Below are 14,722 nucleotides of genomic sequence, written 5' to 3' on the forward strand. Positions count from 1 at the left end.
CGTGGATTTTTTAAAGAAGTCAATTTTAAGGACCTATACAAGGCAAAGGTTTTTGAAGAAGACATTTTTAAGGACCTATACAAGGCAAAGGTTTTTGAAGAAGACATTTTTAATGACCTATACAAGGCAAATATTTTTAAAGAAGACATTTTAAGGACCTATACAATGCAAAGATTTTTAAAGATGGCATTTTTAAGGACCTATACAAGGCAAAGATTTTTAATGAAGACATTTTTATGGACCTATACAAGGCAAATATTTTTTAAGAACACATTTTAAGGACCTATACAAGGCAAAGATTTCTATAGATGACATTTTAAGGATCTATACAAGCCCAGGATTTTTAAAGAAGACATTTTTAAGGACCTATACAAGAACATGAATGAGAAAATCTTTAAGGTTTTTTTAAATCTAGGCATTTAAAAATAAATATATATTTGATGTTAATATTTTTCTTTGGTTTTCCTTTTCCAGCCGATGGCATTCCCTCCTGCCCCGAGGACAACAGCATTGATGATTGCATTCGAAATGCCTTCAATTACATGATACACACCAGCATCAAGGGAGTACCCGATCTGAATATACCACCCATTGATCCGATGCGTATTAATAAATTAAATGTGCAATTTTCAAATAATTTGATACGAGGCAAGGCGGCGATACGCAATATCACTGTTGCAGGGATATCAAAGTCCGAATTTAAGAGGGTGCACTATGAACGCAAGGGTAAAGATGTCAAACTGAATGTACACTTTCAATTGCCATTGCTAAAGCTAACTGGGAAATATCGCGCAGAGGTGGTGATAAATAATGCCCGATTTTCTTCGAAGGGGTTGTTTAATATTTCGTTAAGTAAGTTATAGAAAAAAAAATTATTTTGGAAATTGGAAAGAGATTTAAAATATTTTTTCTTTCTTCCAGTTGACATTGACTCCAAATCGGAACATTATGCCCAGCTGTATGAACGTGATGGCCACACCTTTATGACCCTGAATAGTGTTGATGTGGAGCCCACATTGGGTGATATGAAAATCTATGCCACTGGTTTGGTGCCCGATCCAGCCTTGAGTAATTTCTTTTGTCCATTAATTTAATTTCAATTTTTATTTTTAATTTTAAATATTTTTTAATTATTTTCAGACGCCGCTCTCTTGGAAATTGTGAATAGCCAATGGCGCATTATTTACCGATCTGCCGTAGTTTCAACCCGTTCCACTTGGCTGCCGATTCTACTGAATTATACCAATAACTTTTTCTCGCATTTGCCATTTGATTTGTTGGTAACAAATCATAAGGAATAATTTAGTTAAAAATTAGATCTTAAAACACACGTCATGTTAAAACATGTTCATAAATTTTGTATTACATAGATGTAAGGAAGAATAACCCAAATAAGAAAATATTCTTGGGAAATAAAAAATAAATAAATATTTGATTTTTTTTTCTCCATTAAAAATATTCCATGGGCGAAAATATATTTTTTTAAATAAGAAAAGTCAGTAATAGTCCTTATTTTTAAATTCTAGGCCCATAAGTTCCTTGATAATAGTTCCTTTATAGTCCTTAATGAAAATATTTCTTAAAATCCACGCCTAGAGCTCAGATGGTCCTTAATAAAAATATTTGTAAAAATCCATGCTTAGAGCTCAGATGGTCCCTAATAAAAATATTTTTAAAAATCCACGCCTAGAGCTCAGATGGCCCTTAATAAAAATATTTTTAAAAATCCACGCCTAAAGCTCAGATGGTCCTTAATAAAAATATTTTTAAAAATCCACGCCTAAAGCTCAGATGGTCCTTAATAAAAATATTTTTAAAAATCCACGCCTAGAGCAGAGATGGTCCTTAATAAAAATATTTTTAAATATCCACGCCTAGAGCTCAGATGGTCGTTAAAAAAAATGTTTTTAAAAATCCAAGCCTAGAGCTCAGATGGTCCTTAATATTTTTAAAAATCCACGCCTAGAGCTCAGATGGTCCTTAATAAAAATATTTTTAAAAATCCACGCCTAGAGCTCAGATGGTCCTTAATAAAAATATTTTTAAAAATCCACGCCTAGAGCTTAATAAAAATATTTTTTCCTTAATAAAAATATTTTTAAAAATCCACGCCTAGAGCTGAGATGTCCTTAATAAAAATATTTGTAAAAATCCATGCCTAGAGCTCAGATGGCCTTTAATAATTTTTTTTAAATCCACGCCTATAGCCTAATAATAAAAATCCTAAATGAAAATCCACGCTTATTGGTCCTGGAAAAAATTTTTCTTTTAAAAAAATCCACGCCTAGAGCTCAGATCGTCCTTAATAAAATTACACGCTTATTGGTCCTGGAAAAAAATATTATTTTAAAAATCCGCGCCTATTGATCCTGGAAAAAAATATTTTTTTAAAAATCCGCGCCTATTGATCCTGGAAAAAATATTTTTTTTAAAATCCACGCCTATTGGTCCTGGGAAAAACTATTCTTTAAATATCCACGCCTATTGGTCCTGGAAAAATATTTTTTTTTAAATCCACGCATATTGGTCCTGAAAAAAAACTATTCTTTAAATATCCACGCCTATTGATCCTTGAAAAAAATATTCTATAAAAAAATCCACATCTATTGGTGCTTGAAAAAAATATTCTTTAAAAAATCGACGCCTGTTGGTCATTGAAAAAAAAAAATTTCTTTTTTTCGATTCCAACCCAAAATATTTATCGACTACGATCCAAATCCTGCCTATGTGTCAACAATAAAATATTAACTACAATTTAGTATACAGTTTTAAGTATCCAAAGTTCTGCTATACTCATGACTTATAAAAATTGTCAACAAAAAAATTCCGAGATAATTAAAAATTGTCTTCGCTTCAAATCGACATTTGACATTGGCCAATAGTTTGGAGTCCAAACACAATCTCAATTCAAGTTATTAGACATTGAACTCTAAATCATTCATTATATTTTGAGAACAAAATTTCAACAACTTCAACTAGCTCATGATGTCACAAAAACTAAACAAGAATTTTGAAACTCTAAAAAAAACACATTTTGAAACTACTTTGCAAGTCAAATACAGTGGCAATTCGCCATTTGGATTAAATGAAATTATCAAATCAACATTGACCCTGCAACAATTCTAATTGTTGCAAAATGCAGAATTTAGTTTTTAATTTTTTGTAGTTGTTGTTGCAATGCAATAATCGTTCGAAGAACAAGTTTACAACAGCTACCACAAAAATTTAGAACATGAATTACATGTATTTGGCCTCAGTTTTAAAAAGAACGTTGCAATAGACGGTCAATAGAAAAATTGGAAACGGTCACCAAGTCAAGTCGATATCGGAATTTTTAAAAATAAAAATAACTGCTTTAGGAATATGGTATCCTTGAAAAATATTTTTGTTGCATTCATATTAAATGTGGCAATATGCTGGGCCCAGGATAACCCTGCTGCAGGAATTACACCAAACATAGCCCCTGAAATATCATCGACAATTGCTACAGCATCATCAACACCTGTTATAGCTGATTCGACCACAAATGCGGCACCTATTATTACTTCTCCAGTACCAATTAATAATGAACCAAATTTGTTTGCTGACTTATCTTCAACACCGAATATTTTAAATAATATTGAAACTGCATCGACCACCACCACATCACCATGGGAGCTAATATATCCTGACCCCAATTCGACAACAACCACCACAGCGGATAATAATTCACAGTTGCCAAATTTTCAAACACCTATTTCACCACAAAATGTATACAGCAGTACAGGTGTTTCGAAATATTTCAAAGGTAAGTTCAACAGAATATTTTTTCTTGTTGACCATGAATGGTAAAAAAAATTAAATACATAAAATAAAACCAGTAAGAAAAGTAGTAAAGTCGGACTGGGCCGACTATATGATATCCTTCACCATTGACATACAATCCTTACAATTGTATGTCAATGTTCCCTAGAAGGAACATTCTCATGTCTTTCTGCAACCTATGATAAATTCATGCATTCGAAAATATATATGGGAGCTATATCTAAATCTGAACCGATTTTCACGAAATTTAGCATACATCATTCTAGACTTAATTCAGTACGATGTGCAAAATTTCGTGTAAATCGAAAGATAAATAGGGACTTTGGTGCACCATTTACATAAAATCGGACGAAACTATATATGGGAGCTATATCTAAATCTGAACCGATTTTCACAAAACTTAACACACATCATTCTACACTTAATTCAGTACGCTGTACAAAATTTCATGCAAATCGAAGGATATAAAGGAACTTTGGTGCACCGTTTACATAAACTCGGACGAAAATATATATGGGAGCTATATCGAAATCTGAACCGATTTTGCCTAAACTTAACAGACATCACTCTAGACTTAATTTAGTACGCTATGCCAAATTTCGTGCAAATCGAAAGATAAATGGGGACTTTGGTGCACCATTTACATCAAATCGGAGGAAATATATATAGGTCTATATCTAAATCTGAACCGATTTTCACGAAACTTAACACACATCATTCTAGACTTATTTCAGTACACTGTGCAAAATTTCGTGCAAATCCAAGGATATATAGAGACTTTGGTGGACTATTTCCCTAAAATCGGACGAAAATATATATGGGAGCTATATTTAAATCTGAACCGACTTTCCCAAAACTTAACACACATCATTCTAGACTTAATTCAGTACGCTGTGCAAAATTTCGTGCAAGTCGAAAGATAAACAGGGACTTTGGTGCACCATTTACCTTAAATCGGACGAAAATATATATGGGAGCTATATCTAAATCTGAACCGATTTTTACGAAACTTAACAGATATCACTCTAGACTTAATTTAGTACGCTGTGCAACATTTTGTGCAAGTCGAAAGATAAACAGGGACTTTGGTGAAGAATTTTCCTTAAATCGGACGAAAATATATATGGGAGCTATATCTAAATCTGTACCGATTTTCACGAAATTTAGCATACATCATTCTAGGCTTATTTCAGTACGCTATGCCAAATTTCGTGCAAATCGAAAGATATATAGGTACTTTGGTACACCATTTACTTTAAATCGGACGAAAATATATATGGGACCTATATCTAAATCTGAACCGATTTTCACGAAATTTAGCATACATCATTCTAGGCTTATTTCAGTACGCTATGCCAAATTTAGTGCAAATCGAAAGATATATAGGTACTTTGGTATATATATGGGACCTATATCTAAATCTGAACCGATTTTTACGAAACTTAACAGACATCATTCTAGACCAAATTCACTACGCTATACCAAATTTCGTGACAAGCGAAAGATATATGGGTACTTTGGTGCACCATTTCCCTAAAATCGGACGAAAATATATATAGGAGCTATATCTAAATCTGGACCGATTTTTCCCAATTTCAGTAGGGTTCGTCCTTGGGCCAAATAAGTAACCTATGCCAAATTTCATCTAATTCGGATCATAAATGCAACCTGTACTTTGTTTGCAATTTAACATGGACAGATAGACGGAGGACATGTATAAATCGACTTAGAAAGTGATTCTATGCATATTCTCAAATGGAACAATGTGTCTATCTCGTTTCCGTTTGCCTGTTACAAACATATGCACAAATACATAATACCCTGTACCACAGTGTGGTGTAGAGTATAAAAATCCACGACTTTCGGTATCGGTTAAAAAATATTTTCAAAAATATCCAAGCCTATTGCTATGCCTTAAAAAAATATTTTTAAACCAGTGAGCGGAGCAGTATAGTCGGACACGGCAGACCATACGATAACCTACACAACTACCACGGACTTTAACTTTCTGCGGATTTTTATTCCGAGCCTGGGTAATATTTCTTAATAGTTGCACCCTCTTGCCCGATTAGAGGTCAACAGCACCTCTTCCTTACACTGACATATTTTCCGAATATTACCAATATTCAGTACAGCCCTTTTAATTACTTGTCCATATTTCCTTCACCATGGGTTGTGTTGTGATTTTCGGCATATAATTTGTAGCCTATAGATTGAATAAAAAAAAACACAAAAAAATAAGTTTTCGGTCTACTTCATCCCAAAATTATTATCTAACCGTCATCGAAAATTATAGGCTTTGTCCTTGACCATAACTGGAACCTCATGTAAAATTTCAAAGCGATCAGTGCTATATTTCTGCCCTCTAGTTGGTAATGGGTTACTAAATAATATCTGAATACGTAAGCACCTGTAAATATTTAAATGTAACTGCCAAATTCGAGGACATGTGACAATATAATTGGTATCAATTTAAAGGCCTATCACTCCTCTCGGATATTTCTTTATAAAATCCACGCCTATTGGTCTTAATAAATTTCTTTATAAAATCCACGCCTATTGGTCTTAAGAAATTTCTTTATAAAATCCACGCCTATTGGTCTTAAGAAATTTCTTTATAAAATCCACGCCTATTGGTCTTAAGAAATTTCTTTATAAAATCCACGCCTATTGGTCTTAAGAAATTTCTTTATAAAATCCACGCCTATTGGTCTTAAGAAATTTCTTTATAAAATCCACGCCTATTGGTCTTAAGAAATTTCTTTATAAAATCCACGCCTATTGGTCTTAAGAAATTTCTTTATAAAATCCACGCCTATTGGTCTTAAGAAATTTCTTTATAAAATCCACGCCTATTGGTCTTAACAATATGGGTCTTCTTTGGCCAGAACCCATCCTACATGCAAAATTTCGTGAAGATTGGTCCATAACTGTGGCCTGTTCGTGTTTACAAATTATAATGGACAGACGGACGAACACACATGTCTAGATCTGTCTGGGACCAATATTTCGCGGCGTTACACAAAGCTATAATACCCTGACAACATAGTTGTGTAGGTTATAAAAATCTAAGCCTATTGCTATGCCTTAAAAAAATATTTTTAAAAAAAATCCTCGCCTATTGGTAAATATTTTTTTCCAAAGCACCATATGTTGCTGTTATAACAATTTTCCCTACTGCCATTTCGAATTCGTGTACTTGCTTCTTTTATACCCAAAATAATATTGAAAAAAACAACAACAATAAAACAAAATTATACCGCAGATTTTATGGACCCCAGTGTAATTATGCGGTTTGTAATGAAACATAAAAATCAAATACTAAAACATTCCACAGTAGTGTCATTAAAGATGTGATCATGAAATTGTCAAATGTAATTAAAATCGAAAAAAAAAACACACAAACAAAGCAATAAAATAATTATAAAAATATTTTAATTAAATGATTTATTGGTATAAACATTGATGTGTTTTGTAAAAAACATAGAATTTTTTGGCAAATTACCATTGAAAACTAAAAATGGCAACGATTGTCATATCAATTACGGGGACTCGTGGGAATTGCAGCAAGTTGCTGTCTTAAGTCTTTCGTTTGTGAGAGAGTGAGAAAGGGAAAGAGAGGGCGTTAATTGGAAATTGCGCTATTTTTTTTAAATAGATTAATTATTTTTTTTATTTTGTAGTTGTTTTTGGCCTCTATGTTGAATGACACTAATAAATTGAGTTATATTTTAAAATTAATTTAGACATTAAATAAAAAATATAATTTTTTTCTATTCTCAATAGTAATTATGTTGCCTACTTGGGTATTGTCGTTTTGCAATGAACATAAAAACAACAATAACTTGACTTCGGGAAGAATTGACCCGGAACATTTTCTTGTTGTCGATCTGTGAGACGTGTTCTTGTAAATGCTAAGCTTGGCAGCCGGTACGTGACGACCTTCAGCTAATGACGAAAAAACAGAAAAAATGTCAAAGTCGTTAGCAGAGGGGCAGGGGCGTTATGCTCTGTTGCCAAAATTAGTAGCAGTAGTCTTGAGAAAATTAAGTTCCCAGAAAGATGAACAGCAATTAAATAAAAAAAATAAAAACTAACTCAGGAAACAAAATAACTTCAACACTAAATGCTTTCAATTGAAAGATTTTTATCTTAAATAGAAATATACATTAAATGTATTTATGTATACAAAATAATTAGAATTTAAAAAAATTATTTTTTAATTTATTATTATTATTTTTTTAATTTTTCTCCTATTTTTTTAATTTTTCTATTAAATTATTTTTTTCCAGTCGATGACGTTGTCAATTGTGAAAAATATTTTGGCGAATGCCTGCGCCAAGTGCTGACAATTGTGATGCCGCGTTTACGCAATTCCCAAAACGATTCGTATCTCCCACAATCGGTAGATCCTTTCTTTGTCAGTCGCAACTCCTTCCAGTACAATGGCGGCCCGTTGAATGGCCGAATTACCGTCGGCTATGCCTATGTTTATGGTCTGGCCTCAATGAAATATCGTAAGGTGATATTTAAACGTACCACGGGAAATAATTTCAAGCTACGTCTCTCTGCCATGATACCAGCCCTATTTGCCAAGGGTACCTATAAGGCAGATTTGAAATTAAATTCTGTCGATGTAAGGCCACGTGGTGATATGAATATCACTTTACTGGGAGTGGTGGTGGAACAATTGGCCTATGGTCAAATACGTGAAGAGGATCAACATCGTTTTTTGCAAGTGACGGGGCTGAATGTTACCGCGGCTGTACGGGATGCCAGAATTAATGCAACGGGATTGATCGCAGATGCAAGATTGAGTAAGACCAATTTTTTTATTATAAAAAATAAAATCATTTTATTCTCATCCCTTTTCAGATGACATTATCCTGAATGTGGCCAATCAATATTGGCGTGACATCTTTAACATTGTCTTACCAGAGACCAAAGACAATTGGTCTCCCATAATTATGAATGGTTTAAACAGAGCATTGTCCATGGTACCATTTGATTTTCTGCAATTGGCATAGGGTCAAGGGAAACAAGGGATGACCTCTATGCATTTTGTATTTCCTATTTTTTCAAGAAGAATTTAATGTATATATTTCCACAAACCTTTAACATAATAAATGATATATATAATTTTATTAGCACACAATACTTTTAAAGAATTTTTTTAATGAATTAAATATTTATCGAGTAGGTCAGGTTGAAAAGAGGGGTGGATGATACCACCACATGTCCAACATAAGATGGACATACACATAAGCCAAATGAGGCCTGTCGTGCGCTCTAGAATTGCGGAGAAAGTTGGAATTAGTGAAAGGTTAGATTAAAAAAGCATTTGGGTTTGATTCCCCAATGAATCTTGGAGTTCCGGAGTTTTTTGTGAACTCCTTCACAGTCTTCTTCATTCACACCCCCTCAGATCGGTTAGTTAGTAAAGAGTGGCATTTCCCATGAATTGTTTCCGAAGGCTTATAAATGCTGGGCAATGGCACAGGTAGATGTGCTTTCAGGCTAAGGTGTCCCGTTAGAATACCGTTAGTCAGTCGGCTTATTTCTTTTTTTGTTTAGCGTTAGGATTTGCTTAGTATTGTCTTCATTTGGGTCACCCCATAAGAACTTGGTGATTTTTACTGTCCCCTCATTTTCCGAAATGGTTTGTAAGTCTCATTCGATATTTAAGCGTCACGATATTTTCTCAAAGGCGATTTTTTAAATATTCTTAGATTGTCCAAAAATTTTGTTATTGCAAAATATTCAGGCTTAAACCTAATTTGTTTATTAGCGGGGAAAGTATGACATTGCCCGCCAACGGATAAGTCAGGGAAGACTATAGTTTCGAATCTCGCCACTGATCCTCATCAGTTTCTTTCTTTTTTTTTTTTTTTTTTTTATATCTCTCTTTTATATCTCTTTTACAAAAATAACAAATTGTTTCGTCGGATTTGTATACCCTACACAACTATGTTGTTCTGGCCAATGAAGACCCCTATTGTTTTGGTAAAGATCGGTTAATATTTAGGGGATGAAATGGACCAAAAACTTTATTTTTGTCTGGTCGCTCCAGAGGCCCAAACCTCGCGAATTTTTACATGGAGAAGGGGATGGGGTCAAAGAATAAGCATGCCTGTTTTGATAAAGATAGGTCAATATTTAGCGGGCCAGATGAACCATGACTTTTGTGTGAAAAATTACAAAATTTTTTTTTATATTGCGTATAGATTTACCCCGGAAGGACAATAACCCGAGAAGTTGATATAATATCCAAGAGGAGTGGTGGCCTTTAAATTGATACCAATTATATTGCCGTATGTACTCGAATGTGGAAGTTACACTTAAATATTTAAAGGTGCCAACGTATAAAGATATTATTTGGTAACCCATTACAACACTAGAGGGCGTAAATATAGCGCTGATCGTTTTGAAATTATCCATGAGGATCCAGGTATGGTCAAGGACAACACCTATAATTTTCGGTGATGATCAGATAATAATTTTGGGATGAAAAGGACCAAAAACTTTATTTTTTATGTTTTTTTTTCGAGTCGATCTATACGCCACAATTGAAATCCGAATATCACAACCCAACCCACAGTGAAGGGAATATGGACAAGTAATTGCAAGGGCTGTACTGAATATTGGTTATATTCGGAAAATATGTCAGTGTAAGGAAGAGATCCTGTTGACCTTTAATCGGGCAAGAGGGTGTAACTATCACGAAATATTACCCAGGATCGGAAAAAATCCGCAAAAAGATAGAGTTCTGTGGTAGTTGTGTAGGGTATCGTATGGTCGGCTCCGTCCGACTAAAATGCTCCGCTCACTGGTTTTTAATATGAATTTTTGGAATAAAAATTGTTTAATTAGTTTAAATTTTGAAAAAAAATAAGCGGAGAATTATTTAAATATTTTTTTTCGATTATTCTTCGATTAATTTAATAGTCTTTGGATTGTATCAACAAATAATTATCAGTAGTATTAAAAATATGCTTCCTTCTCCAAAAAATATATTTTTATGAAGTTTTTTTTTTTTTAATTTTCCTTCCTTCATGATTTTCTAGGAAATTATTTCAAGAATGATTTTTTTTATCAAATTGTCTTCAAGACTGGATTTTTTTAATTATAGTTGTTTTTTTTTTTTATTTTGAATCAGAATTATGTTTGAATATTTTTTTTAGTCAATATTTTTTTTATATTTGAAAGCATGAATGTGTTCGAAATACTTTTTAATGCAAAATTAGGTATATATATATATATATATATTACAAAATCGTTTCTTAAATTTTTTATACATATATTTTTATGTATGATTTTTAAATATATTTTATAAAAAATATTTTCATAAAAACCTAAATAAATGTTTAAGCATGGATTTTTAAAAATCAAATTTGTTTAGAAAAATATTTTTTATAAAGACAGAAAATTACTTCAAAAACGACTTATAAAACTATTGAAAACTATACTTTGAAGAAACAATGATTTTTTATACTGTTATTAGTTTTGTTTAAAAATATAATATATTTAAAATATTCCTCTAATTTTCATATTTTTTTATTATTCTTTTTTTTCAATAATTTCATCGTCAAAACTTTTTAAAAACATATGATATATTTCCAATAACACAAGATTTATAATTGAAACAAATGTATTCATAAAAAATATACAAGCAGGCAACATTAAGGAGGCGAGTAGTTTATTTAGTATTGGCTGACACACAGTCGTTTTATACCCCGATTCAATTAAAGGTTAAAAGTGCGTGCAATAAAAAACAGATAATCTGTCTGGCTACGCCGCTCAACGGATGGATGATTCCAAGTAAAATGTGAATTTGTGTGGGACATGTTATGCACAACAACAGATAGTGAAATTATTTTTATGGACAACAACTAAGAACTTCATTGATATTCTGCCATAAGAGATAAACAAGAATAAAAGGAAGAGGCAAGAATGAAAGAAAGAAGTTCCGCAGCAATGCAAATGTAAGTGGAGTCCAGTGTAGACGAATTTCAAGTGAAGAATTAAATATTCAAATCTAAATACACAAACAAAACTATTTTCAAAAAAATATTATTATTGTAATAATTACACATTGTAATTGGTTCAAATATTCCAAACATGTAAATTAAATATTTTATTAAATACAACAAATATTCCATTTTAATACCCTCCCATTTCTTGGAATAGAAAACAATCATTCAAATCCATGCCTCTAAGAATGCAATGGGATGCTATAAATTAACCGTTAATGGTGGTAATCTAATTTAATAGTCACTAACGGATTCAAACCTGAAATGAATAATTAATTTACAAACTACAAAAATAAAAAAACCTCGATTCAATGTTTGAAAGATTCAAAACCAAACAATGGTAAAGATTTGTAACGAATAAAAAGTGAAAAAATGAGACCTTTCGGTCTTGACACCCATCTGTGAACTTTACAAACAAATTGTGATCATGGATCACATTTTTATTTTATGATTTTTTTTTTGTAAATTTTTATTGTTGTTAATTTATGACTAATGGATCATCTACATGATAGTGATGAAGTTATACGGAGGAGATATTTTTTTTTTTTTGTTTATTTTCAGTAATTTTTTGAACATGAAATGTAATGACGTTTTCTGTGATTTATTTAAAGAGTTGTCTGTTTATATTTCTCTGCTATAAAGGCGAAATGTAATGTACAATAATAATAATAAAAACAACAAATAACATTGAGATTTTTTGCAGTTCAAGGTTTCGTTTGGGGTTACAAACAAACCGAAAAAAATGAGAACAATTGTAAAAATGTGTAATGCAAAATAAAAGACTTAAGACCGAAGCGTTAATTATTTTAGAAGGGATTTTGTAAAGAATATTTTTAAATATTTTTCAAAATATATTGGTTGCTTTTTGTATCGATTTTTTGTGTAAGTAGTAGCATAGACGTTTTCAAAGAATATTTTTTCACAGAATATCAGTCCAATATGCTCGTTTTTTTTTATTGTCTGCAGAAGTAAAATCGTGAATTTAAAAATATGCGTTTCAAAGTTTATAAGAGCCACTTGAGTGTATTAATGACAAGATTCTAAGGACTAACAAAATTTGAATTTTTTAATATTTTATTTATATTGAGAGATAAAAAAAAATATGTTTGAAGGCTTTATCAAAATATGTATTTTTGAAGATTTTTTGAAATAAATATTGTTTTGAAGGACTAGAAGCAAAAAATTATCAGATATTTAAAAAATTAATAGATATTTTTAAAATTATTGCTATGAGGTTCAGCAGGCCAGTTGATTAACTAAAATAAAATGTCCTAAGCAGATGGGAAATTTAAAAAAATATGTTATCCTAGTCTAGCAGACGTAGATATTTTACGAAATAGTTTATGGTGGACTAGCCATCGTGGTTATATTATAAAATATTTATTTTAAGGGGTTTTAAACATGTTTGGCTTCTAAAGTATATTTTTCTAAGGACTAACAGAGCTATAAAGCTAAACATTTTATTAAGGACTAGCAAATGAAACTTTTGTTAAGAAAATAGTTTCCCGTGGACTAGCCAACGTGGCTTGTTTATAAAATATTTTTGAAGGATCGATGATAATTTTTATATTTTTTTCTAAGGACTAACAGAACTATAAGCGTGCATTTTTAGGAAATAATGTTCAAGTGACCCTGGAGAATATTTTTCTAATGACTAGCAGAGCTACATGCTTGGATTTTTTAGACAAGAAAATCTATCATTGTGGCCCTCATTTTAAAAGGACCCACTGTAAAATAAGTGTGCATATTTAAAAAATATTTTCAAATGCCTTTTAGAACCATAAGCACGAATTAAATGACTGCAAACCAAAATGCGTGTTTTTTAAGTAAAATTATTTAAATATCAAGAAGAGACATAGGCATGGACTTTTCAAAGGGCTAGGAGACCGTTAGGCCTGAATTTTTAAAAAATAAAAGCTAACAGGGCATAAGTGTGGATTTTTGAAAGAATATTTTTCAAAGAAGTAGCAGGGCCATTAGTGTGGATGTTTTTGGAGAATATTTTTTAAGAGCCAGGATTTTTTTATACATTTTTTAATTTTTTTTCAAATGACCAATAGGCGTGGATTTTAAAGAATATTTTCTAAGAAATAGCTGAGCCATAGGCGTATGAATTTTGAAGAATATTTTTTCAAGAACTAGTAAGGCGTGGATCTTTTAAAAATATTTTGAAAAGATTTTTTAAAGAATATTTTTCTAAGAAATAACAGACCCATAGGCGTGAATTTTTTAAAGAATGTTTTTCTAAGAAATGACAGGCCTAACCCAATATACCAAATTACAGCCAATTCGCAACCAAATATGGAAATTTGGGAGGAACCGTTATATGGATGCTATCATAAAAAGTGGACCAATATTGAACATTTTCATTGGGAAGATTTCAAACCCAATTATAACTCAAAACAACGAAGTAAAGCTAATTGCATTGAAAAAAGTTACGAATATTTTCAAATTAATAGCAGAGCCATTGTCGTGTATTTTTAAAGAATATTTTTCTGAGAAGTAACAACGCCATCGGCGTGGACTTTTTAAAGAATATTTTTCTAAGGTCTACCCGACCCATGAGAAACTACTGCCAATTCAAAAAAAAAAATATCCAAAAGTACCGAATAATACTAAAATACAGCTTCGGTGGAAAATCGTGTCTACACTTCCCAAAATACCGGAATTCAGAAGGTACTGTTATATGAAGGCTATAGACGTTATAGACCCCATATGACTAAACTGCAGACTGATATATCCCACCGAATCGGAACAAGCACAAAATTGACATAGAATATTATTCAAAATTCAAAAAAATCTATAGAGATGACTTTTCAAACACGAACCTCTACTCTTTTGGACATTATCAGAATATGTATTCATCACCCTTAAAAATATGAAATACC

At 31.7% G+C, this 14,722-nt stretch overlaps 1 protein-coding gene across 1 annotated transcript; it reads left to right on the plus strand.

The window, feature by feature from the left end:
* Window positions 1-474: 474 nt before the first annotated feature.
* On the plus strand, window positions 475-1,301 carry LOC133334534 (uncharacterized; the record flags this gene model as incomplete). The annotated part of the gene is made up of 3 exons (XM_061542848.1): window positions 475-852; window positions 922-1,068; window positions 1,141-1,301. Coding segments are annotated over 3 exons (686 nt in total), but the record flags the coding sequence as incomplete, so codon positions are not given.
* Between the last annotated feature and the right edge of the window lie 13,421 nt (window positions 1,302-14,722).

This window comes from Musca vetustissima, unplaced genomic scaffold, assembly GCF_032173495.1.
Source record: "Musca vetustissima isolate MV318-11 ecotype Yass unplaced genomic scaffold, APGP_CSIRO_Mvet_v1 utg18056, whole genome shotgun sequence".
NCBI classification, from domain to species: domain Eukaryota; kingdom Metazoa; phylum Arthropoda; class Insecta; order Diptera; family Muscidae; genus Musca; species Musca vetustissima.